This window comes from Eleginops maclovinus, chromosome 15, assembly GCF_036324505.1.
Source record: "Eleginops maclovinus isolate JMC-PN-2008 ecotype Puerto Natales chromosome 15, JC_Emac_rtc_rv5, whole genome shotgun sequence".
In the NCBI taxonomy this organism is placed as follows: domain Eukaryota; kingdom Metazoa; phylum Chordata; class Actinopteri; order Perciformes; family Eleginopidae; genus Eleginops; species Eleginops maclovinus.
The window spans coordinates 6578927-6606792 of NC_086363.1; the positions used below are offsets into that span (position 1 = coordinate 6578927).

Genomic DNA, 27866 nt, shown 5'->3' on the forward strand with positions numbered 1-27866 from the left:
ATGGAATACTCTCGGTGGGACAATTACTGAATCAAAATGCTTATTTATTACTTCATAAAGAATATTATGATGCATTCCAGATACCAAAGGGGGAAGCTTATGTTGTTTTTTAGAGAGCATACATTTGTGATCAATAAGAATTAAGAGAAAATGGTCAAGGGTTATACCAACTTTTCCACTCTTCTTGCATCAATTCAAAACACATAATACAACCATCCTATCCTACTTCAGGTTCATAAAAATGTATAATATGACAAATATCACACATTCTGGCAACAACAGAACAGGTTTAGAAGGAATATTATATACTAATACAGTATTATTATTAAATGTAGTTGTGTAAAAATACATTTCATTGAGTTGAAAGTAGCCCTGAAATAGTATATAGATACATGAAACTAATTCACCAAATCAGTTAAATAAAAAGACAAATAATACAAATAATAATGTGACAATGTGCTACTCTTATTTTGAAAATGAAAACAGTAGACCGGAAATAGAGACCCTGTAACATCCGGTTTTGTATACTCGATGTCTGTACAATGAAATGCTAACGGCCCATGGCTTCTGTCACAAGCTTCTTTTTTTCTAGTATAAAACAAAACAAAAATGTCGCTTTCTACTGCACGGACCTTCCTATCAGAGGCTTGTTATGGTGAACAAGAGCTCGATGCTAATTCCGCTCTCATGGAGCTGGACAAAGGTTAGTTGGCTAACTTGCTAACTAACTAGCATCAGTTTTGATCTTGTGTGATGTGTCTTCCCATCTGTTTGTTTTGCTAAATATGTAACGACTATATCAAACGAATGCATTTGGTGTACCAGGTGATATTGTTCATTGTTTCAGGTTTGCGGTCGGTGAAGCTGGGAGAGCAGTGTGAGGCTGTGGTGCTTTTTCCTAAACTCTTCCAGAAATACCCTTTTCCCATCCTCATCAACTCTGCATTTCTGAAGCTAGCAGACATCTTCAGACTCGGGTAAGAATGCTTTAAAACTTGGTATTAAAACCGTAACATGCCCCAAAACACCCAAACAAAACATCAAGGGTTTCTCAAGTTGACCTATCTCTCTTTTGATGGCTTCTAGCAAACTGACAACTGCCACACACACACAGTTGTCAACCTGTTAGTTATACCTGGCCAAAATAATGATATTTATAACCTACATGTAACCAGGAGAATTGAGTTGATGTTCAAGTCATGTTGAGAGTTTCCTTTCGAAGCCAGTCAGCATCACGTTAAACAATGTTGCAGACATACAACAGAAAAAAACGGACAATATAAGGCATCAACATTTCCATAAGCCATTAACACAAGTTACCAGTGAATCAACATAGAGAACATAAAATCCCGCACTCTGTTTTTCTGTCATTACTAAAACTGTTTTTAATGTTGTATAAATAACTGTGTTTAAGAAAAAACTTGTTTCTGATTTCAGGAACAATTTTCTCCGTCTCTGTGTGCTGAAAGTAACTCAACAGAGTGAGAAACATCTTGAGAAGATCCTCAATGTGGACGAATTTGTCAAAAGGGTGTTTTCGGTCATCCATAGCAACGACCCTGTGGCCAGAGCCATCACTCTAAGGTAAATATGCGTGTGTAGTGAAAACAATGACATTTGAACTATAGCTTTGCTGGTTGGCACATGATTTACATCAGAAAAAGTACAAATCCTGCAGTGTTGTATTACTCTCTACATGCTTTCCAGATTATTTGAAGTTTAAATTAATCTATTTTCCCTTTGTTTCTCTTCAGGATGCTCGGTAGTTTGGCCTCCATCATCCCGGACAGGAAGAATGCCCACCACAGCATTCGCCAAAGTCTAGACTCCCATGACAATGTGGAAGTGGAGGCTGCCATATATGCTGCAGCAAGCTTCTCAGCACAGTCAAAGTAAGGTTCTTACTTTACCCTCCTTGTGCTGCATAACTACTGTATGTGATGATGTTTTGTTTAACAGAGATTTGGTGTGTTTTCTGATTTTCAGAGACTTTGCAGCAGGGATTTGCAACAAAGTCAGTGAGATGATTCAAGGTAAACATCTTTATTCTGTACTAACAAGGTCCTTGTTCCCTATATAAAAAAACAACAGATTTAAAGATTAACTTTTTCAAGCATTCAATATGTGTAAACATTGTAAACATTTGCAAATATTCCAAACCATTACCAAAACTTTGCGAATAGGCCTAAAATATTTGTTTGATTGGAAATGCAGCCACTTACGTCATAGTTTAGCCCACTTTTTAAAACTTTCTTAAACTTCTTGAAACATATGAGCATTAAAATGTGGTCAGTGTGAATACTGTGGCTCATACATAAATAAATACACTTAATTTGATAATCAAAATGAACCCCATACAATTTATTGTACATTCACATACATGCAAAATAAAAAAAGTGAACAATATCCACAAATCATTTACTTCAATAATCACTGTTCAGCTGATCTCTGTTGGTTCCTACATTTATTTGTATCTAAAGAGTTTACATTCCTCTTGTCCTTCCTCTCACCTCAGCTTTAGACACTCCAGTGGATCTGAAGCTGAAGCTGATCCCGATGCTGCAGCACATGCATCACGATGCCAGCCTGGCCTCCAGCAGCAGAGAGCTGCTACAGCACCTGGTCAGCTCTTACCCCTCCACCCCCATGGTCATCGTCACCCTGCACACCTTCACCCAGCTCGCTGCCTCTTCCCTAATCGATATCCCAAAGCAGGTACTACAATAAGAGAGCTCCACCTCCTTCACACATTCACATGTTTGTCTCAGAGTTTTGGATTTTAAGTGCTTAAGATCTGACTCACTCTTGTACCTTTATAGATTTGGGGACATGTATTGCCTGTGATCCCCTTTCTTGTCTCTCTTCAATTGTTCTATCCGATAAAGGAATAAATCTATATAGTGGACTTTTTAAAAAGTATTCCTTTATCTGTATAGTTGCAGCTCCTCCTTCAGTACTTGAAAGACGACCCAAGAAAAGCTGTGAAAAGACTTGCGATTAATGACCTGAAGCTCCTGGCTAAAAAGGCTCCTCACCTTTGGATCAGAGAGAACACTCAGGTAGAGTTACAACTGCACTGTAGGACCGTCTTCATGTTGCTTTAAACTGTGTAGGTAATCTAAAGTGTTTCTCCTTCAGACGCTGTGCGAGTGTGCCTTGAGCAGCCCTTACAACAGCCTGAAGTTGGGGATGCTGGCCGTCCTCTCCACGCTCTCTGGAACAATTGCACTCAAGCAGTACTTTCATAATATTACAGGTACTGTTTGCTTTTAAATACAAATGTTATTCTCACACTGTGGATGTATAGAAAAGTTGTTATGAAACTCTCAACTCTCTCCCCCTTTGTTTTCAAGGGGTTATATTTTCAGAACCGCTGTCGTATCGACAACCAGATTGCTCTTTGTGTTCTTCAAAGCCTACACTGACAAACTTTACATTCACATCAGCGGGGGAAAAAAGCAAGAAATATATTCATAAATTGTTATTTATTCTCAATGCTGCTCAGCGTAATCTCAGTCCTTGGCTCTTCAGCCAACACTACATGGTCTCTCCCTCTCCTCTTGCACTGTGCGTAGGCCGTCTCTCCCTCGCTGCAAACATCCGCTGAGCTTTATGCAAATGAAAGCCTGATTGATGTGCCAACATGCAAATGAGCAAAAATACTTTTAGGAACTTTTGAAGTTAGTGCTTAGAGTTGGCAACACTGCAAGTTATTTAACCTTGTTGGGGCTATTAATATTTACTCAATAATAATAATAAGTTAAACTAAATAAAATGTGTATATTGACACTTCAAATACTTTAAATGCAGGTTTGCTTTGGAGAAAGACTTATGACTGATGCATATTCCACCGTTTCCCAGGTGGCTCTTCGGTTCCCCCCCGGCTCACAGACCTGGTTAAACTGGCACAAGAATGCTGTTACCATAGCAACCTGGCAGTGGCTGCTCATGGGATCGTTGTGCTCTCAAACATCGCCATTTCCTGTCCAGAAAAAGGTCAGTGATGGCAAGTCATGCCCGTGGTTAGGAATTCTGCCTCGAGCATGAACCATTGCCCTTGTGTGCGTGGACTCAGTGTTCTGTGTTCCTCCTCCTCAGATATAATACAGCTGGAGCAGGAAACCGTTTTGGGAGTCGAATCCCTTCTGATGCTCTGCAGTCAGGACAGCAGCTCCAGCGCACAGGCCACACTGAAAGTAAGACAACTTTATAACCTTTAGACCTTTGTTAATACATCAGCAAAGAGCTGGATGTTAAAGCTCATTTGGTACCAACCCAACTGTGTTCAGATCAGTTCCCTTAACTGATACTGTCTTTGTAGACAAATATGTAGGATCACTATTGTATGAAACTGAATCACATTTCAGATTATACCCAGCCCATGTCCATTAAGTCAGGGAAAAGTGCCAAGCATAATTGGTTTTGGAGCTTTTGCTCGGTTAGCTCAGTTTCTGAACCTGACCGTAATGATCCCAGCACACTTTACTTTAAACGTCTACATTATGATTTAATGATTCCCTATTTTGTGTCTTCACTAGACCACCCTCACTTCATTGGTCAAACTGCTGAAAGGGCGACCTCATCTCAGCCAATCAGCGGTGGAGTTCCTGCTCGGTCAGCTCCACTTATCCTGCGACTCCTCTCGCGTTCTCATGTGCCACGCGCTGGCCGCCATCGCCACCCACCTGCCAGTGCTGGGCGACGGGATGCTGGGAGATCTGGTCGACCTCTACAGGGTTGCCAGCCACTCCTCCACTGACAAGCAGCAAGAGCTTCTGGTGAATGGACTTTTTAAGATATAAGAGCACACCAAAATGTACCGCTAAAGAAACTGTTAAAAATCTCAAACTGTAGTGCTATTTATTGATGAACATTGTTTTGGTGTGAGTTGCTGATTGTTGGAGATAACAGCAGTGAGATGTTTATCTTCTCTTCAACATTATGGCACTACATTATTCACTTCCCTTGTTGCGAGCAATTTCATGTAGAAGCTATTGGTTCCTCCTAAACCAGAGAACAAAAGCTTCACTTCCTAAAGCAGATGAAACCTACTTATGCGCAGTGATATGAGCTCATCAGTTTGTTTTGCCAATATTTGAACCACAAGCTGCGTTCCATCTAGTTTAAGTTACTACGACCAACATTTAAGAAGACATTTAGTTATGTTTATGTTCTGCAAATGTGTTTTCAATAACAAATAGAGCTTTACGTTTTTTACCTAAGATTACACCATCACGTTACAGTAGCTGACATTGCACTCAACTCTCAAATCTTTTTCTGGTTCCTCCTTGTATTTCCCTGAGTTTGGTTTTCAACTCTCATCTCTCCCACTGTGATCGCTGCTTCAGGTTTCCTTGGCAACAGTGATTTTTGTTGCCAGCCAGTCGTCTCTGTCGGCCGAAGTGAAGACGGTCATCAAACAGCAGCTGGAGAATGTAGCTAACGGCTGGACGGTGTACCGCATCGCACGACAAGCCTCACGCATGGTAAACGCTCTGCCCGATCAATACAAGATGTATGCTATAAAATGGTTGAACTTGTAAGTCCTTGCACAGTTTGTAAAGGTCTTCCTAGGCAAAAGCATGTCATTGTTTAAATAAAAAAGACATAGTACTTTCAAATCTTGCGCCTGACACATAATAAAATGTTATCGTTAATCTGCAGGGATGCCACGAGTTCTCCAGCGAGCTGTACCAGAGTATGCGCACCCGTGTGGCGTCAGAGCATTTCTACTTCTGGCTGAACAGCCTGAAGGAGTTTTCCCAGGCAGAGCAGTGCCTGAGTCACGTGGAGGACGGAGACTACAGTGGAGCCATGAGCGCCATTGCAGAGGCCCTGCGCTCCTACCAGAAGGGCATCGCTTCCCTCACAGTCAGTCGACTCTCAGGCTTTTGCATGTCCAAAAATAACACCTATACAGTTCTTCCTTCATCAATAACAAATGCTTAAAGGGATAGTACCAGCACGGAGGCTGAACATGTATTACTGTGGACGGGGTCGGCAACCATACCTATTTTAACCACCTAAAAGAAAGTTACACCAAGAAAAAACATACCAGTTTGAGCAGCATCTCAAATTGTTAGGGATTAACTTCCAATTTTTACTAAATGGAGAACAGTGACATTATTCAGCGGGAGTGTTTATGTGCTGCTACCTGACTTACCTCTCCCTCCAGGCCGCCAGCACTCCTCTGAGCCCGCTCACTTTCCAGTGTGACTTCATTAAGCTGCGGATCGACACCCTGCAGGCCCTGTCGCAGCTCATCTGCACCTGCAACAGCCTGAAAACCAGCCCCCCTCCTGCAATCGCCACCACCATCGCCCTCACCTCGGGCAACGACCTGCAGCGCTGCGGCCGCATCGCCATGCAGGTAGAGCACTTACAGTCAGGGAAAAACCCTCAGCATGTTTTTCAACAAAATGCTAAAGGGTAGGGCTGCATATTATTTTTAATATGATCATCAGCTATTTTCTAGATGAATTGATTATTTAAACTTGTTAGAACATAAAATGTGTTCATTTAAGTTACTCAAAGTCCAAGGTGATATCTCTAAATGTCTTATACTGTCCGCCCAGAGAGAATCAGGAAATCTCCTTATTTGAGAGGCAAACAATTTTTGAAATGTTATGAATCAGGAATAATTTTGGGATTTAAGTATAAATGAACAAATGTAGTTAATCATCAAGTCACTGTGTTTTCTCTCTTTTTCCCAGATGAAGGTTTGCATGGATGAGTTCAGAAGTCTCGCTGCTCGCTACGCTGATTTACACCAGTCGTCGTTTGACGCTGATTATGCCACCCTGCGCAACGTGGAGCTGTATCCTCAAACAAACCTCAGCCCCATCACCCTTTTTAAATGATTCTCTGCTGTGATGTCTCCTTTCTATAATGTTGTCATTGCTCTTTAACTGCTGACCGCTCAGACAGCAACAGAGCTGTTTGCTCGTCTCTCATGTTATAGAGGCTCTGATACTGGACCCTCAGGCAGCCAGGTGAGAGCCACAAAGTGAATTCATTTGTTTGGTGTTGGACAAAGTTTGAAATGAAAATTGGTCCACAATTTATGTTGTCATTTGAGGACTTTTGAGCAAATGCTGTAGAGCAAAAGGACTTCTGTCTTTATGAAATATCTGACACAAGAGGGTTTGATAAATGGGGAAATAATAATTCTGTGGAAGACTTTTTGTTATGCATCATATTAGACTTAAAGTAGACAATCATGCTTTAACTGATCACAGCATGATGGGAACTGCACATTTGAAATAGATGACACCATTATTGTTTCTTCTAAAAGGGTTTTTCACTGCATCGTATACTTGAGGTTTTTTCTGTTCAAAGTGCTTTGCAGTAACACACATCATCCCCGGAGGATTTTCCTGGCGAACGTTTGTCTGTAACAGACTGTGTCTCTCTCTTCCTGTAATCTAGTTTTCAGGAGTACGGCACCCTGGGGTCGGTTCAGACGGAGAGTGAATATGAGCGCCGGATGATGTCAGTCTTCAGTCGAGTGTTAGAAGAAGTGGAGGGTCTCACCAAGAAACACCCTCCTGTCTCACACCTGGTAAGATTCATATACAGGGTTTCTAAGTCTTAATAGCTGGTTTAGTATTTTAGAATTTGACTGTAAAGGTTTGAAATACATCTGACTGTAAATATAATACTTATAAAATGCCTTATTTTCCACATAATCCGATGTTTGATTTATACAATCACTCAAATGAACTCTAAATATTTTAATATTTGATATCCCGTCTTCGTAATTTTTAGTTACATTTTTAATTTTGGTATTCACAAGAATAAATGTAACTTGGTTAAATAAAATAAGTGTCAATATTGATGATTGTTTGTTGTTGTTTTGCAGCATACAGGTTGCCTCTGTGACGCCGTCATAGCTCTGCTCAAAGTCCCGCTTTCTTTCCAGAGGTATTTCTTCCAAAAGCTCCAGTCAACAAGTATTAAGGTACAGCAACTCATTTGTATATTTACATATATTAGAAACATTCTAAAAATATACATCCGTATTCTCAAGTATATAAGCCAGAGTATAATACTTTAGAAATGATAAAGCCTTACTGTGAATCTGCTACTACCCTTCATATCCTCAGGACAACATATATGATGCCCTTGATTGTTCATGAACTAAAGGAACAATGGGAAGCCACACCTTCTGATTCTGATGCATTTATTTGACCTAATAAACTTTTGGGCAAACTCTCTTTCAACCTATCCTTAAAGTATTTTAGGGCAGTGGAACATTCAGTATTTTTTCAGCTACTTGTATGTAGTCTTTCTCGGCTCTTCAAAGCTGACACATTTATATTTAAATTGTTCCTCCAGCTCGCCCTCTCTCCTTCCCCACGGACGCCAAGCGAGCCGATCCCGGTGCAGAGCAGCCAGCAGCTGACTCTGAAGGTGGAGGGGGTGGTGCAGCACGGCTCCACACCGGGACTCTTCAGGAAGATCCAGTCTGTCAGTCTCAATGTCACATCCGTCCTACAGAGCAAGACAGGACCCGACTTCAAGGTATCCAGTGTTTTCCTTCATCTTTCATTATTACTCAATAATGTAATAATAATTATCAACAGATCAGGCAAGTTCTGACTTTGCAGTCCCATTTGTTGTTGTGTTGTTGATCCAATAATGATAAGACTCCCATATTGGTCCTTTTCAGATTCCTCTGGACAGTAAAACCAATGAGATCGAGCAGCGGGTTGAACCCCACAACGACTACTTCAGCACTCAGTTCCTGTTGAATTTCTCCGTCCTGGGCACTCATACCGTCACCGTGGAGGCCTCTGTGGTGGACGAGAGTGGCATCGAGTGGAAGACGGGGCCCAGGACGACAGTGTCGGTCAAATCTCTGGAGGATCCGTACTCCCAGCAGCTCCGCCATCAGCTGCAGCAGAGTGCAGCTCAGCCTGCTCCACAGAGGAGTCCATACGCTCGCTTCTAGCAAATATCCTCAGTGCTTCAAAGTCAAAAACTGTTCAAACGTGTGTACTTGACCTTGTAGAAAAACTGAACGTGTACATATGTTTTTTCCATGATTAAAATATCAGATTGAATTTTCATGCTGCACGTTGTTTGTTATCCTTCTAAATGAATGTTAAGCAGGTGTTAAGGACACATACGTGGCTTTAATTATAACCTGATGGGGAAGATTTTCAGCATCAAGGTAGGTCACAAGGGGAAAAAAACACTTTCAATTTCCTGTCCCTACTCTTGATCCAATATTATTTGATGCATGATGTCATTTACGGTAAAATGTATCATTGGAAGACCTTGGATTTACAGTGTCATCTATTCTGCATGAAGTGTAATGGCACAAAGAGCCATCAGGGGGCACACAATAGTCATTAACTGGGTATTATTGTCTGACAGCACAAATATCTCTCTCATGTCAATTGTGAATTCCAGACTTGTCTAAATCATTAAAATGTTAGTAGTTATGTGTTTATCATGGTTTTATGTGTAAATTCATACGGCGTAAATTAAATATCACCACCAGAACCAGGATATTATGCTGTTCCTGTTATTTCCCCAAAGGATTTAAACAGTTTGGCTGTAATCTATTTCAAATTCTACCAACATAACAGAATGATGCAAACTCTAAAAGCCCACACTGTTTCCGGTTCAAATTAAAGTAAGTACACATCGATGATAACGGTGAACTCACGCGCCCACACCGATGATGTAACTAGCAAATGACTTGGGGCCGGGAATGGGTCTAGATTGTTTAAAATGAAGTCATAACACTGAGTAACTACATAAGAAAAGCGCCTTCTTTTTTTATAGATACTGAAGCCATCAACACTTGACATTAGAGTCTGCGCACTTAAAGCTGGCGTCAGGTGAACGCGGGAGAGTCAAGTGAGGAGGATTAAAAAGTAAAAGACCCGCACCTGGTTTTCAAAATAAATCGTTTGCTGAACACTGCCTTTTTGTACAAGAATTACAATTAATATGAATCTGCAAAGTAACTTGATTTAAGTAATTATCTAAATGTTGTGGTGTAAAAGACATTGACCTCTAAAATGTAGTAAAGATTACATAAAATGTTAAATGTAAGAACAGAAAAATGACTGAAATACGGTACATTTTCTTGATAAAATTGAACCACAGCAAGCCAACTAAAAAAAATAATAATAAAATAAACCATCATAATACAACAATTAAATCAATTGTTCCCTGCAACAATATTTTATTTTCTGGTATAAATATAAAAAGTAAAACATTTTTAAATTGTTTTATATCAAGATAGGTTGTGTTTTATTATACTGAGTTGTGTATGATTTTGACACCTATTTACACTGCACTGACACTTTAATGAATGTATTTTTATACCTCTATTCTTCTATTTTAACTGGTTTTACGGTTATTGTATTCCCCCTTTAACCCATTTTAATTTAATTGCAATGAATGTGTTTTAAATACCGTTTACAATGTGATTCCGCTGCACTATTTCTGAATGCTGTAAATGTTTTTCATTTTTGTAAAGCACTTTGAATTGCCTTGTGTTGAATAAATAAACTTTCATTGCCTTGTCTATGCTCTTATTTTGAAGGTAAACTGAACTCACTTCCGCCCTCACTCTCGTGGTCTTTTGTGTACATTGACGCTGCTGTGAATCGAGCTCTAGAGAAAGATAACGGGTGCTGAGAGTCGAGAATCGAAAAAATCTCAGCTCTCTGTATTACATGAGCATATGTCGTGTATAGTTTGTGTTTGCGTTTATTTCACTGGCAGCGTTAATCCAAGCCCCGGATCCGAACCATCCTCCATCTTCGCTAATGGGAGCTGCCGTGTAACATTAGCTAGCTAACCTGACGATGATGATGATGAGGGTGATGATGATGCATCGGAGGATTTATCCCGGTGTCTCTGACTGAGATGGAGCCAGCGACACTTTGCTGCTTGCTAGCTAGCTAGCGAGCTAACGGTGCCCGCCGGGGTCCACTGTGCAGCCCGAGCAGCCCTGGAGAGCGTTAGCTTGATGGGTGCTGCTGCAGCTTCGTTATCACACATCTCCACCCCGGGCCAGAGAGATTTCAGAGACCATGTCCGCTGGCACAAAGATGCTAACGTAACCGTTTAGGTTAGCCACACGTGACATAGTTTATCTCGCTCCAGCATTTAGCTTACACCCCTGGCCGTCCTTGGATGCTTCATTGACATTTACTGGGTGAGTAACATGATTATTACTACATTACAGGGTCGGGCTATATTCTGGAGGAGGCGAGCGGACATTGCGCTTTGCACCAGCCTCCAGACATCCGAGTTTGGTGTTGTCTCTTAAAATACCCAAACACTCCAGCTTATTAGACACCTCTTTTATTTATGTTAGAGTGCTTTACAATTATGTCATAACCCAGGGTTGTCATACCGGACATATTTCTTTACATCTGTTCCCGTTATGCTAACTCAGCCTGCTGCTAGCTAGCATGCCATGAAGTGCCCGACCACGTCCCTGGCGACTGGTCCTTTTATGGTCCTGTCTATGCATGCATTACTGTTACGGCTAGGCAGCTAGCTAGCGGGAAGTCAAGAAAAATCACAGTTCAGGATAAAACCCTTTGAATATAAACCACAAGACAGAGTCCACTACCCGTGTGTTGCATTTCAAATTCTTGAAATAGCCTCACCCATAACGGTTAGAGGCAATCTCACTCTGTTGGATGTATACAACACGATTTCTTGCGGATTCTCCTGTCGTTCGTCCTGTTATTTGCACATTATTCTGTTAATCGTAAGGATAATGTTGTACATAAACATGAATCCTCCTTGATTTCTAAAACAAGCCTACCCGAGATGCTAACAGCTGCTGTGTCTATGTGTTGCAGACGGTGTGTTTCAGGATGGCACAGCTCTTGGATGGGGCCGGCAAACTGGGCTGGGTTCTGCTCAAGTCTGTGATCCGTTTCGTGTTTATGTTTTTCAACAACTGTGTAGCCATCCCATCCTACTGTTTATACCTGCTGCTTCTCCAGCCGCTGAGAATATGGGACAGCCCGACTTTCTGGCACATCGAAGGAGTCATGTTCAAATGGTTGCTGGCCATGGTGTCTTCATGGGGCTGGATCGCAGGTTATACAGGTAAGATACTTTGTGATGCAAACACATAGTCTTGTTCCACATGCAAAAGTATTTTTGCATACTGCTATAAATGTTATAGAGGTTAGTGATAGGTAAGCATGAACATTATTGTTGAGGTAGGTTGATCCTTAGGGTTTATGCTTCTTGTGTTTACCTGTTATTGACAGGTAACAGTCATGGTGATGGGCATCTGTTTTACTGAAAAGCCTGACAATGTCTGAAAAGCCTACCAGGTTTTTCAACGACATTAACCTTTATGTTCAAAGACTCTTCCCAATGCTAGTATGTAGTATGTTTCTGTGGTGCAGCAAACACACTATTTTCCCTCCATATGGTTAAGACAGATGATTGAATGAAGCGTTGCAGTTGCTCTTTGTTCCTCTTTTATTCAGCATTTCCATATAATAAAGCTGTGTGCTTCTTTAGATTAGATATACTATATCGGTCCCACCTTTGGAAGTTGTTTTAACATTGGTTGCAAGGAAACATTCTCCTCTTGAAATGCATTGTTAAGCCTGTTTCTATTTGTAAAGCTAAACATGAACACCTTTTTACTACTGGTGCATTTGGCACTATTAAACATTCAATGCAGTCCTTGCAGAGCTGAAAGAATTAACCCATTCATCGATGTGTTCATCTCAACGTACTTAAACTATGTTGTAGATTGATTCATTGTGAATTTGAAGGAACAATACCGACATCTCCAGCTTCTCAAATGTGAGGATTTCGATGAAATGTTTGTTAAAAGGAAATGTTAAGACACTGTGGGTATGCCCCCTTGGTTAAGCATTTCCCCTTTTGTTCTCATTTCATAGAGTAAGTGAGAAGCTTGTGTGTGGAGTGTTCATTAATTAAAATATTGTTTGCAGGCCATAGGTACTGTCAATCAGAGAAATGGTGTTTTGTGACAAGGTACAGAGACAGTATGACACACACATAATTGACACTTATAGAAGAACAGCAGGATGTGACGGGTATTTGTTGTTTCCTCTCAGCTGAAGTGATTCAGACAGCCAGTGGTGTTTGGTTGCACAAAGCTCCGAGCAAAATGCTTACAAATTGCTAAGTGGTGAACATGGGGAGCAACAAGGTGTGCTGATTAATAATGCAAAGCGTTCAGCCTATAGAACACCTGGTGTTGCGTTGAGTAATTATATGTGTTTCTTGTTGTTAATTGACAGCGTTTAGAAGTGGGTTGATATAGGGCCGTCAAATAAAGCATAGGCTACACAGTCCCTTTGATAATATTTACAAAAATGGTTGATTTCATATTAGTCTGAAGAGTCATGGGATGTTATGCATTTTTTTTGTGTTGCAAGTACAGTGCGTCATAGCTCAGTTTTTAGCTAACAGAGAGGTATCGGACCACATCATTATTTTAAATGTCACTTCAATGAAACATAAATAAACTTTGGCTGATGATGACGGAAGCTACGGGATAATTGATGGTTATGAGACAAAATAAGAACATTTATACTTATTTTATACATATAAGGATCAGCAATATGTCATTTTAGAATCAAGTCTTAGATGTACCCTGTAATATATATCAAAATTAAAGGCATATCAGCCATTTGATTAAAGTCTAATCGTATTTAGTTAGTTTTCTTCAACCAAAGCATGCCAATTGTTAATTCTTTGGTATTGTTGTTTGCAGATATTGGCCACATTACAAATGAAAATGATGTAAACAGTAGAGCTATTATGATAAGGAGATTAATAGAGCAGTCAATCACTAGAAAAACAATTGCCAACTGTTTTGATCATTAACTCATTGTTGCAAAAATGGTATTTGATGCTGTTTTCTGCCTCAAATAGAGAGATTTCATATCTTTCTGTTTTATATTTAGCTGAATAGCTTTCAGGTAAATATAAAACAAGACATTTAAAGAAATCCCCTGGCATTAAAAAAAAACAGAGTTAGACAGTTCTTAATATTTTAATTAACAAGTGATTCATCAATTAACTTTTAAAAAATGATTAATTGATAAGGAAAATAATCCGTAGTTGCTGCCCTAGTGAATAATCTGACTAACAGAGAGAGTAAATCAGTACAGAAGATTAAATATTGGCAATATAAACATGGCATGATAGAAACTGTTTTGGTGGAGGGGTCAGCTTAGTCCTGTATCATGAGTGTGCTGACCCCAGTGCTGGGACAGTTTGACTGAGACAAAAGGATTAACCCTGTCACCTTAACCTCACAGGACACTCCTGGGTAACCTCCAGTTCCCTGCACTGTGGATGACCTTTAAATCTAGACAACATATATCATTTAAATGTTCCACTCTTTCTTCAAGGTTGCTGTTTTAATGTTTTAATGGTTCGCAAAACTAACAATTTCAATACAACATATCAGTACTTGTGTGCTGTATTTACGACATGCCGAAAGACAAATGTTTACTTTTGGTAGCACCGTTAGAGATAAAATGTAGATTTCTCTATTGCTGTTGTGTTAGTCCTGCACGTGCACTCAAGAAATGCTAAATGTGGTGTCAGGGAAACGAGGATACTCACAGCTTGACTCGTTGCGGTCTGGAAGCTGAGCTTTGGTTGACATCAGAGATGGAGGATGTTGCATCACCTCCACCAGAGATGCAGAACAATAGGGCTTTGTAGATCCTACGCAGACATCTTATTGGCACCAAACTAGTGACATACTGTATTTGCTTTGTCATTGGGACAGAAAGACAATTTTGTGTGAAGAGTTTTTGGAAGTTTCGCACGACATGCTAACCTCCGTATAAGCACAGTGCAGAGCGGCGGCTTTTAGCTACACACACACACGCTCGCACGCACACACAAGACTGCATGCATGCAAGACACAGAGGGACTTCATTCTTGGCTCAGGTACACATCAATACACTGTTATTACTACACATCCTAACTAGGGCTGAACGATTAATTGCATTTGCGATAATATCGCGATATGACAAAACGAGATTTTCCAACCGCAAAGGCTGCGATTTGACTGGTCACGTGATCTGGTGACGTGACTTGCAAGCGAGCCGAGCGAAGCCGAGCAGGCAGGGAAAGAAGTCAACGCTGCGCTTGAACCTGTTGCACAATGGCCTCAGGCTCGTCAGAAGAGTGCACGGCTGGAAGTTTGGTACCAAAGAGGGCGGCACGTCAGTTGTGTGGAATTATTTTGGCTTTAAAAAGGAAGATGCTGCGCAACGTCAGGTAATTGTGCAGAACGTGCCTCGCTACTGTTGCTACCTCACGAGGTTCACAATTGTAATCACGATTGATTTATTGCTTGTGTTTGTTGAAAAATACATGAGAAGAGGACCGTGAAAAATAATCGCATATTAAATCGCAATTAGATAATTTTCCAAAATCGTTCAGCCCTAATCCTAACATAGAAAGTAGATGTTTGTTGCTGTATTAATGCTGTGAATTTCAAATCAAAAGCTTTTTAAGCAGAGACTTTGGAGAGAAGAGGTGAACACTGTTTTGTTATTCTGGAGTGTATATCATGAAAGGTTTCCTTAAACTGAAGTTGCCCTAAACCGCAATGATGAATTTTTGTGCCGGATTAAATAAACACGGGCGGGTTTTTGTCGCCCCAAACAGAGAGAAGATCAGACTCTAGTTCTTTAGGTGTTGATTTTATTGGTATGATATCAAAGACGGGCTGCAGGATGGGATCAGAGGGAAGATTTTCCTCGTAAAAAGCAATTAAGCACGTTCGTATAGCTTCAGAGGGATATCCTCCCCGCAGTTCTTGAGAAAATGTAATTATGACAACTGCTGGAGTTCAGCTCTACTCCACCCAGTGATGTGTGTTCAAGCCCTTCATCCATAACTAAAATAACTTACATTCATCTCTTTGGAAAGATTCTCATTTTAATAAAGAACAAGATCTGGATAAGCTAATATTGCTATCATTACCTGGACTACTTACCTCCGCAGATCCTCATAAACCCCTTCCTATTGTGTTATAATGTATTATACAAGCTAATGTACTGCCAGCTAACTATAGATGGATGCATGGATGAATGTGCGTTTGCTCCCTCTTATCTGTTAAGTCGATTAATTGGATGTATTGGTCTCGGTTGATTGCATTTTCTACAGTCAAAAAGTCGTTTTTTATAGCTTTTTTCAAGCTGAACTGCTGACTGATTTTTAAGACACTTATGAATATGTCTCGTAAACACACAACTCTACCTAAACCCCAAGGTTTTAGGTGGTGCTTTTGAATGATTCCTTGATTGGTTTAATGAATCAACATCGACAAAATCCTAGTGTTAGTCCAGGAAACGCCCACTGCTGATGCTCCATCATTCAGCCACCAGGACAGTTTCCCTACAACACAGATTTGCTGAGCTGCTACTGCAACACATTCTGGTAAACACTACTCGTTAGCAGGATTAATCTTGATATGTTAAATCTGCAGTTCAGAGAACTTTTAGCTTTGTGCGTCATTAGTGAAACATCATGAAACAAAAATGTGTTTGACACTTCAGAAGGTTACAAAGCCACCCAGGTTTCAACATTTTGCAGAAAAACAGCTTTTTTAAGTGAGAATTCTGATGTATTGTCATTTGACCTGGCCCCGTTTTCCGTGTTGTTTACAAAGGCGTGCTCAAGGCCTGATCCAAGTGTCACACACACACACACACACACACACACACACACACACACACACACACACACACACACACACACACAACAGTGGACAGAGGCAGGTGTTTTAAAGCCAGCAGGATTAAGTCTTATTGCATGTTGCATGAGTGGGTTGACTCTTGGGTCTGTGAAGTGATCAGAGACGGTGGCTGTGAGATTGCAGATGATGCACATTTGGTCCTCAGTTTTGAACCTGGTTATTCATATACCTGTACACAGTGGATATAACACTAGCCAGACCTTTGATCACTGTCTGTTGTCCATACCAACTCAATGATCTTAACTAAAGCTACAACCATTAGTCAATTAATAAATGTGTTTGAAATATACAATTCATCTGCAATTGTGCTGCTTTTTACTTAATAGTTATTTAAATAGTTTGGGCATTTTCTGTATTTTGCTGTTATTTCTCAGCTCAGAGGTGATTGTCAAAATACACAGATATTCAGTTTACATATATGACCAAAAAAGCATCAACAGGAAGAAGGTTGTTGGCACCATTGTTTGAAAGATCTTGGAAATGTACCGTTGCATCAGATTTCTCGTATCCAGGAAAAAGGTTTGTCACATTTCTGTGTGTATGCATAAATGTTTTGGTATAAGAACGATCAGGTTTCAGATGTGCTCCGCAGTAATGAGGGCTGGAGTAAATTCAATGTGTATCTTTCACTTTGAAGCCTTAACACAAACGGCTCCTGGTTTGTTAAAGCCTCTGCACAGCCATCTTGCACCCACACAAGTGTTATCAGTTACTCGGATGATTAGACTTTCTTCTCTGGACTGTGTGGGTGTGTACAGATAACATCTGATGCACGTCTCTCTAACTGAATTACCTTAATTGTACATTGTTGGAAAGCTCTATGTATAATTTCAGTAAATAGACATGAGATGAGGACCATTTAGATCTTTGTCATATTATGTCTTCCCTTCTTGATATGAAAACATTTCTGCGCTTATGAATGTTTTTCAGCATGCTGGTAGGGTGTTTGTGATGGATGTGAATAACTGAACATTTAGCACTTTTGAAAGCTTTCTTGCACTTCGGTAGACATTCAGCGTGTGTAGTTCATGAAAACATACTGTAAGTAGGTATACACGTGAACTTCGAATAAGGAATAAAGCATGTTAACATCAATGGCTGAAACTGATATTTATTTACCCCGATGTGGAGTAAGACTGTGGGCTGTTGATTTACATGAACATCACATTGTGTGGTGTATCTATATTGTTTTGTGATGTATTTGATATACAACCCTAGAAACCATAGATAGGGTTAAAGCTTTTAGATTTTAAGAGGACATACAATTAGAGAGCGTTCATGAGACCCATTAAACCAACATGGAGACTACTGGGCGGCGCTGGTGAACCATGGCTGTGTTTATTGTTTTGCATTTCTGATAAAGGTCTTGTGGTGTAGAGCCAACCTCACTTTATTCCATCTATCATTCATCTGAGATGGTTTTGGCATTTCTCATATTTAGAGAGACCATTTTTCAACAAAATATGTGCCTTTGTGCAGGGTTTTTATAGGATATTCTACTGAAATGGGGGTGTTCACTTGCCTGGAGACCGTAGTTTCTTCTTTTCTTGTCACGTTCAACAGAAGCAGGGTTAGTAAACACTTCTTGTACTTTTTTCTGGACCCCATTATAACTAAAGATCAGGGTTATTCTAAAAGTAGGAGCTTCAAATTTCCTCTCTCTATAACCCGTCACCAGAAAGCTTTAAACCATCAATCAAAATGTCCCCTTTCCTTGTCTTTTTTGGGGGGGAAAGTTTCCTCTTTGGCCCCATGTATGAAGGAGTTGGTGTCATGCTCTGCCACATCTATTTCTCCCTGACAGAAGGAGAAAAAACCAAGCGATGGGCAGCAAGGTTACACCGTTTAGCTGACCACCGATACCGGATAACGCGATGCGCCCGCAGTGTGGCTGTCATGCTGCTGGGCTAACTGTGTCATCTCTTAAAGACAATTTCCCTAATGTATTCAATCTGACAGATGACCCATCTCTATGATATCATTTGTAATAGTCTCCCGCAACAATGGGGACTTCGGTGAGCGTGAAGGCATGTTCCTGATGAAATGACATTGCCTTCAGGGTACGAACACCCCTCGCATCACTGTCAGGTGTCACAGATGTGTCATCTTTCTCCAGATACGCTCTCGATTCCTGTTCGCATGAGAGTTGAGCTTATCTCCAGAGGACAGGAGGTGAAAAAAAGGTCAAAAACTCTTCCATCACTCTCCCAGTTTTTAAAATCACTTTCTTTAAGTCGGACGGTTTAAAATCCGTCTGTGTTGCCAGGCTGCAACTCAGACGAGTAACAGCGCATTAGAGAAGGTAGGATGAACAATGAAGGTTGCCTTATACCCTTTTGTCAACAGCATCACAAGTGTAGTCATTTAGATGGAAATGAACTGTTGAATGGAGTTGTGCGTTAGCATGGCGTAACTGAATCCCAGTTTGAACATGCTGAATAGCAGCGAGAACAGGGGGTTGAATTTCAAGGTGGAATAAAATCCAGCCTCCAACCTTTTGTCATCGCAAACTCTCCCGCCAGGGAAATGAGTCGGCCATTTACCGTGAGTCATGCAGCAAAGGTTAATCTTACAGGTCGCTTTGAATTCTTTTCTCCTGTGGTTGAGAGCAGATCTTAAATTTCATACAGTCTACAATGACATATAATTGCACAGTTTGTAGCCTAAAAAACCTTCTGTATTTGAATATCTGCACATTAAATAGTTGACATCATTTTTCTATTATAAGGCATCTCCATGTTGCCTCCTCAGTAAATGGATCCTGGACTTGTAGCACTCAGATAACAAGATAATCAAGAGTGATATCAGTTCCTGTTGATCATTTAGTTGGAGTTTAACGATCAATACAAGGATTGTTTGAGGTTCAGGTCTCTTAGCAACAGTCACAGTTATCTGATGCTATCTGCCATGGAAAAAGGGAGTCAAATTGCTCTGTCAGCCTTATTCAGGGGGGGGTTATGTGAGGAAACTCAACATGCATATATATGGTGATGGGAGAAATACCATGCCACATCAAACTAGTATTTTATGGCCTCTTTTACCTGCAACAAGTTCTTTAAGCGGCAACTGCAAGCAAGTTATTGAGCATCCAGCTGTATTGTGCCCTGCACCGATGTTTAGCCTTCGTCACTACTGTAAAAGAGATCAAGTATAAACCGATTGTACTTGAAATTCACGGCTGTTAGGAGATTTTATTTGTATTAAAACACCAATGATGCAGCTGTAACTTTGCTTGTAAGTCTGTCACCCACCTGCGCCAAGCCCGATGTTTGTAAAGGAAAAAATGTATTGGCTATTATTTCCAAAATTTGAACTTTACTTCTTTTCAAATGTTCTCAAGGAGCAAACAAACAATGTTACAGGACTGATCCATAGAATAATTAAGGCACAGCACTACCATAACAAGAGCCCTACTACGGTGAAACAGATCATTGTTGTGTACATTCATATCATCACAGTCAACGATTTGAGTCTTTCCAACGACAGCTGTGTTGGTTTACTCGTAGTTTGTGTAATGACTTCCTTAATTCCCAGAGTGGCTTTTGGATAACCCCGCAGTGTGAGTGAACTTGGTTATTTTGCCCTTAATTTGTATACAAACACAAGAGTAGTAAGGGTAAGAAGAAGGGTTTCTACAGTAAATAAAAGTGGGAGCTCTCTGAAACGGAAACATTATCTGGTCTCTTGAGGCTGGATTCAGAGGAGAAATAGGAATGTGAGCTTCTGCCATGTTTAATTTATCTCTGTAAGACTCTTTTTATATGAGGAACGGACGCTGTAACCATGTGTTGTACAGCAGGAAATAAATAACACAAATACAACACTGAGAATGGGAGTTTTTCTTCCACAAGTTTTTTAAATATCATAACTTCCTGAAAAATATCTTGGGCACAATAAACAAATCTTGTCCTGGTCTGAGGTCCTTTGTCATTCACCAGTCAGTCTTGTCTCTTGAAGCCTTCTTGTCCTGCTTTAGTGTCATGTCCTTGCTTGATTAAATGTTAAACTTGACATTCAAACAACTATTCTGGTTAATCTTTATCTGCTAGCAATCCTGACATCAACGTCAGAGGCAGCGTTCACTCACTTGTCCCCCTCAGGCTTTACTGATGCAACATTAGCATTACACAGAGCTGCAGCCGGTCACACCCGCCCTGAACTGTAGGGATTCCCTGCCAATGACTGCAGCCCCGACTCAATCTCTTCACCTCCTGTGTTCCTCTGTTTATATGCAGAGCTGTTGAAGTGCATTTAAATTGCAAACGCAGCTAATGCGTTCTACAGGAGGGCTATTGTTGTCACTCCTCATCTCGCAGGCCTGTTTCCTCCTTTGTTGCAGCTCCTGTGTGTGCAGGGTCAACAATAAGACAGCGCTGAATGCTCGGTAAAGTAGCCTGTATACACTGACAATGTAAATCAGGGAAGAGGGAGCAGAGGTCCGCTGGAGATGCACTCCTGTAGGTGCTGATACAGATGCTGGTCATTGTCTGGTTGAAAGCATTTGTCATGTAGACGCCCTGAATCACGGGAAATGATGAACAGAAAAGAGGGTTCACTGATTTCAAATTTAATAGACTCCTTTTTAAGACCACGCTCATAGTAATGACCTTTAAACACCAACGTTAGTCTTCCTCTGAAATGTGTCCACAGGTACAAATCTGTAATGATACATTTATGTTGATGTGGATGCTATGTCATTTACAATCTCTGTGATACATTAGCTCCTTTACATCTCTTAAATAGTTTCATTTTTTGAGTGACTTTCCATTTGAATTCAACGACTGAAACTGGAATCTACTACACCAATAATGGAAGACTTTGGCAGCGATTACTATTCGCTTTTCTGTATTGACTAACAGTTGTGTATCATGGTTCAAGGTCTTCATCTGATTTTGAAATAGTGTCCGTACTTTATGAACTAATGTTTATTTTAAATCGAAAGGTTTGACTTAACACGTTGCTTTACTCTCGGGAAGGTTCAGGGCCGGTGTGGTTTGGAAATACTGTTAGCTGCTGGTCTTTGTTTGCTTACACTAGTGATCTCTGCCGCTTGTAATTGTATCCTCGGCTGGCAGCGTTGCTTCTTAAATTGCAAGCGAGGTTTGTCGTGCCACGTCAGGTTTTATAGATGGATCAAACCCTCTATACTTTATCTTGAGCATGTCTAGCTAGCAGGAGAGGAGTAGGAGCTAGAACTCGCCCAGAAAGCCAAATGACACACTCAGTGGTACTGTGTGTGCTGTGTTTCAGACTGTTCAACAGGTTTTGTGCAAGGACCCCTCTCACCCAGAACAGTACTTGTTAGCATTAGTAATGGATCCCAAGGCAGTAACATTAATATAGACTCTTCCATGTCTTCATAGTTTTGCTCGTCGTAGCTGCATGTCCAGTTAAAGCTGTAGTTTCAATTCTTATTAGCAGCTTCCCACTGCCGACACAATATCGCACACTTTGATTGACATGAATGACCTACAACTGGGTGATGATTGATTTTGTGTCACTTCATAAAGTCACCATGATAATATTAGTCCAAACCATTTGGCTCTGACATTTGAATGAAGCCGGCTGTAAATCCAAACATGAAATGAGTCGTTTCTCAGCAACATTTTGTCAGACCGTGATCAAAATTGTTCTTCTGGCAGGGAAGACCTCGGTGTACCTGTGTGCAGCGTAGCTTGATGTGCCTGTACTTGGCCCAAAGAACTGCTGCTCACTTCTATATATGCTTTGTGTTATTTTTATCACTTTGACAGCCAACAAATCCATGGCTCCGTGCTCAGCGTTATGTGGTTTCACTGCACAGGGAAGCATTATTTATATACAGTAGACATGCAAATAAGGCTGGTGTCCTGTTGCAGCAGGATGTAGACATAACTTACTGCTTATCCAAATTAACATATATTGCCGGCACGGAGCTCCCAAACCAACAAGTCTGCTGATGATGACACTAAGCCTGATGAATATGTCTAAAACATATTCATCACCTGCTGTGGTCTTTCTAAAAATAAGTTAACTTCACCTATAAAAAGAAATGGTGTAGACTTTTGACGCTAGGTAGAAATGATATGGCTAATATGTTGTACCCTTTTAAAGGGGCCTTATTATGCAAATTATTTTATTCCTCTACTGTGACATGTTTCGATGCTTTAATGTTCAGAAAGCTCTTTATTTTTCTCATACTTCCTGTGCTGCAGCTCCTCTTTTCACCCTCCATCTGAAACCAGGGTCCAGTCGGCTCTGATTGGTCAGCTGACCGGCTCTTTTGTGATTGGTCAACAACTTAGAGATATCCACCTCAGCCCATCACGTACAATCTGTTGGAGCGCACAGAAGTAAACAAAGGAGTCCAATGGAGGTAGTGGGTGCGAGAGAAACTTCCTCTCGGGGGAACACAGGGATTTTAGCCTTTGCAGACCATTTACAATCACTAAAATCTATATACCACACTACAGGAAAGAGAAAGGGCCTCTTTGAGATAGTTCTGCACATGTAGGCATTGTTGGGAATATATTTGCAACTGATAATGTCGCACAATCTGTTGAAAATCCTTATAGAAATGCATACATCATGTGACAAATTACGAGGGCAGAGAATTTGATGACACAAGTGATTCTACACGTTGTTGGATACTAAGCTTGTAGTGCCATTACAAGCTTTTATGACACCTCTATGAAAGTCCAGTGTGCAAATGAGAGCTCAGATAATCAGTTAAGGTGTTGATATGGAAGTTGTGTCATCAAAGAAAATGGCACTTCCCTTTTTCTCTCTAACTGTTTCTTCTGCTCTGCTCTGAGTGGTCAACAGTGAGAGTGGTTGTAGGAGAACTTCCTGAAACTCACTTCTCCTTTCTCATTTCAAACTACGGTGTGGGTCGCGTCGCAGTTATGCAAGTGAGAAAGAAAAAAAAGCTGAGGAAAAAAAAATCACCAAAAAAGTCAGACTTTTATTTTGAATGCCGGATTTTCTAATGCTGCGTGTCCAGTGGCCGTTTGCCCCAACATTTGCATGCACCAGCTGCTGGAAACACTAACGCTAACACTCACCACTCCGTAACGTTGCTCTCCAATCTCCGACCAACTGGCTGTTCTTCAAATTCATCGGGTTCCTCCTCCAATAAAGGCTCAAACTTGTAAGGTTGGATGCCAATAGCCTTCGTGGTTCCTCTCTCACAGTTTCGCGAACTTCACTTTTGTGGGCTCTGAGGCAGCCATTGATTGCTCCTTGTAAACCAGCCAATCAGAGCAGAGCTCGTCTTCATTATTTAAATGAGCCCCCAAATAAGGATTCATTCTAGGACCAAATCATAGGGTTGTAAATGGGTCTGTAAAACCGCATCTGGACCTTTTTTGGATCAACCAAAGTTATAAACCTTATTTGTAGACATCAGAGAACAACTTAAAATACCAGATAGATGCATTCTATGGCACCTTGAAATCCTTGGTTACATCTCTCAGTGACGTTTGTTGGAAAAAGTCATTAAAGTGGAGCTGAATCCACATTTAAAATCATTTCAAAACGTAAAATTGTTTGTTTTTTTTGCTTGTTTTTAAAACTGGATGAAAGTCAGATGTAGAGCAGAGTTTTTGACACATTTTTGCAAATTATATATCATTTTCTCACTGATAAACAGTTTGTTGCTCCTATGTTCTTAGATAAATAGCAAGGTTTGTTGTATAGTCCAACAATTATTCTTTGAAACTGTGAATGATTCTTAATATATATATATATATATATCAGTCGTGGAAAAAATTAAGAGATCACCCCAATTTTTTCTCAAATCTTTAAATTGCCATTAGTTTATAGAATACAATAATAAAAAAATATATGTAACTCGAAAGACGTACCTATACAAAATAAAACCAGAGAAACTGATAATGCTGAAGTGGTCTCTAAATTTCTCCGCGGCTGTATGTATAAATTAGTTTAGCTTGTTTTCTATGGAGGGAAATGCATTCAATATGTTTGTTGGACATTGACTCTAAATAAAAAACACTGCACTTGAAGAAAACGTTGTCTCCAAGTCTTGTAAAATATCTCTTAGCGTTAATCTGTTTGCCTGTTTTCCCCGCTGCAGTAACGGAGTGGGGTGACGACGTACGGCCGATCTCTGAAGAAGAAGCCATGGTCATCGTCAACCACCAATCCACAGGAGACGTGTGCACCCTCATGATGTGCCTGCAAGACAAGGGCATGGTGAGTCCAGAGACAGAAAAGTGTTTCATCATCGCATCCCTTTCAGGAACTACAGGAATGTAACATTAGGGTTGAGCAGCGTCACATTGGCGTTAATAAAAGCTGTGCAGTAACTCGAGCCTGCATGGTGCTTGGCACTGCGTCTGTATTTTGCTGAGCGGAGTGCTGTTTCTGTCTGGGCTTGTTTGTGTGCGTTTGTCTATGCAGAGGAGAAAAACCTGAAGAGTTGCACACATTATCAAAACACCCTTTAAGTATGTTTGTCAAAGGTTAGCCCATGTCTTAACCGGCTGTTTGTTTGGCCAAATGATAGAGAACATTGTTCAGTTCAAATGAAAGGAAAGGTAATTATCAGGTTAAATCATCATACACTGTTAGTGATCAAGCTAAGATGTTAAGTGCTTTCCAGGAGTGTTTATGCAGGAATTACTTAGAGATAGGTATACACTGATTACGTAACCTGCCCCATATGACTTATTGAGGATAATTACCTAGCCTTTTCACATTTTGCCTTTTGGCTGTACGTATTGCTTGAAGTATGGAGTATTGTAAAATAGGAGTAAGCATTCGTCAAGGGAGGATGCTTTTCAAGTCAAAACAGTCGACACTTTTGAAGCGGGTAGCCTCGTAAAGCAGACCTGTGGCTTGCTGCATTCAAATGACAAAATGCGAGTTGGCGCATTGAGCAGAGTTTTTCACACAGCCAAAAACAGCTGTGCAGAAACTCAAGCGGTGGCTGATTTGCATTCTTTCAAAACGATCACTTTCAACAAGGCAAGGATTGAAATGTGCCCAAACATCAGCACACACACACACACACACACACACACACACACACACACACACACACACACACACACACACACACACACACACACACACACACACACACACACACACACACCTTCCTTTGTATCAAGAGTATACTTCTCAACACATTGTATTTTAAAAAATGACATATGATGTGCACTTCTCACAGCTGTCCAGCAACATATAGATATTTATTGGAGCATAATGTCTGGCAGGGAAGCAAAGAGGTAAAATGTACAGCAGAGGATGTTTTTTTCAGACAGGAAGGTTGACACACTACACAATTTACAGCTGCAGGCCGTAGTGTCTCTCTGCAGCTGTGTTAATTAGGGCTGTACAATTTGGTAAAAATAACTCATTAGGATTATTTTCACTAATATTGCAAATGCGATATGATTTGCTAAATTATAAGAGAGATTTTATTTTTGTATTATTCACATCACAAAAAATATTAAAATGATCAAAATTGAGTTATTCAAAAAGAGGACCGTACAGAAGTCTGTAGAGTAAAACAGATAGGATGCGATATCTCTGCAGCTCCGTGATACTAAACGTAAAATCGAATTGTTGACACTTTTTTCCAAAATATTTCCCTCACTGCATCTGGATATTTTACTTTATTGCGATTTCAATACATCTAGAAACAATTCCGCAGCCCTGCTGTTGATCTTTTTCCCTTTGTGTTAAATACCTTTGTTAGGGGCTCAGCTGCTTGCTTAATTACCAATAATGCCCTGTAGCCACTGACCTTAACCAGAAGATAATGAATCAAACACAGAAATAGCTTCTAAATCGAGAAACGTGTTGGCAACAGCAGACTTTTAAAATAGATCAGGATAGAAAAATCTCTCGAGCCTTTAAACCAAATCTTTCTGTATTCTTATTAATCGGTAAGTAACTCCATCTTCACGACCTGCAGCTTCGCCATTGTGCCACCCGACTCATGCTGGAGATAAGCTATGAATTCTGGGACGGTGGGATGCAGCTGTGTTGTTGTGTGTTTATTTTGTGTTTGTGTTGGTTTTTTTCCCCGCTGAGGCTGGCGCTGCAACAAGCGCGATGACATGATCCGCCTCAACAACTGCATCCCTGGCCCAGTTTATCCTCTTAGCACTGAGAGCACAGTAAGCCAAAGCTGCGCCGCTGCAGGTCATGAGGGTGGGGGTGCTCATAGCGACAGCGAGAGTCAGTTTTAGGCAACAGAAAAAAGAAAAAGTCATGTGTCTTGGTTACAGGTAAGCACGGGATTGAGATTTTCATTGTGTCTCTCCTTTCTCTGTCAGGTGGTACAAAAAATGATGTGGTTGATGGACCATGTGTTCAAATACACCAACTTTGGCCTAGTGTCCCTGATCCACGGGGACTTCTTCATCAGACAGGTAAGAGACCCTCAACTGGTAGTATTTTATATTAGATTCTTGGAGCAAAGAACACAAGAAGTACACTAGAAAGCTTCAGATTGATGTCAGACACTGAAGATGTATTGGTTAGTTACGGCTGGACCAACTCTGAAGCTCTGTCCCCTGAACGGCTCCTTCTACCCACTGAAAGCTGATGATCAAACAATACATCAGCAACCATGTTTCCTGCAGAGGTCTGGCTCCAGATAAGGTCAAATAAGGTTTACCCATCGACACATAGCATATGATACAGACCTATTCTTATCTGAAGGAGTAAATGCTTTCAACCTATGCATATTCAGAAGTAAGAAAGGGCGTCATCTCCCAACACAGATGAAGAGAGCCTGAGAAAACAGGCGCTGGCTTATCGTCGTACAATAGGTCGCCCAAGGTCAAATAACTACTGACTGCACAGACAGAGAAACGGGTGAGGATAGAAGTAGAGAATTAATAGATGGAGACAGATGTGATTGATTGTATTTCTACCGTCAATCAATCACATTTGACTTGTATAGCACAATTACACAGTTGTCTCGGGGGGGGGGGGGTTAGGGTTAGAGAGTTGTGTGTAAAGCATACACACTCTGTCCTTAGACCCTCACAGTGCACAAGGGGAAAAAAACAAGGATTAATGGGGAACAAATGGCAGAAACCTTGTGGATAGTGAAGAAAGGAAGGTCCCTCTCCTAGGTCTGACCAAT

The 27866-nt window shown here is 40.6% G+C and overlaps 2 protein-coding genes across 2 annotated transcripts in view; both read left to right on the forward strand.

Moving 5' to 3' along the window:
* Positions 1-521: 521 nt before the first annotated feature.
* On the forward strand, positions 522-9069 carry ints7 (integrator complex subunit 7). The gene is made up of 20 exons (XM_063901517.1): positions 522-703; positions 848-977; positions 1438-1584; positions 1755-1892; positions 1987-2033; positions 2516-2715; positions 2937-3059; positions 3139-3256; positions 3862-3996; positions 4099-4196; positions 4539-4778; positions 5349-5486; positions 5665-5871; positions 6176-6370; positions 6714-6817; positions 6924-6992; positions 7429-7561; positions 7862-7960; positions 8338-8523; positions 8672-9069. The coding sequence occupies exons 1-20, from the start codon at positions 610-612 to the stop codon at positions 8951-8953; spliced, it is 2883 nt and encodes a 960-aa protein (XP_063757587.1). The 5' UTR covers positions 522-609; the 3' UTR covers positions 8954-9069.
* Positions 9070-10604: 1535 nt separating this feature from the next.
* lpgat1 (lysophosphatidylglycerol acyltransferase 1) overlaps positions 10605-27866 on the forward strand; it is a 42817-nt gene continuing 25555 nt past the window's right edge. Inside the window, exons 1-4 of the mRNA XM_063902776.1 lie at positions 10605-11182; positions 11841-12093; positions 24837-24955; positions 27049-27144. Of these exons, the coding sequence (XP_063758846.1) occupies positions 11856-12093; positions 24837-24955; positions 27049-27144 (453 nt within the window). The 5' untranslated portion in view covers positions 10605-11182; positions 11841-11855. The remainder of the gene's footprint in view (positions 11183-11840; positions 12094-24836; positions 24956-27048; positions 27145-27866) is intronic.

Coding starts and splice junctions, on each gene's coding strand:
- ints7 (XM_063901517.1), top strand. CDS start 610: ATGTCGCTTTCTACTGCACGGACCTTCCTATCAGAGGCTTGTTATGGT. Junction 1,585..1,754: donor GCCAGAGCCATCACTCTAAG/GTAAATATGCGT, acceptor GTTTCTCTTCAG/GATGCTCGGTAGTTTGGCCT. Junction 4,197..4,538: donor GCGCACAGGCCACACTGAAA/GTAAGACAACTT, acceptor TGTCTTCACTAG/ACCACCCTCACTTCATTGGT.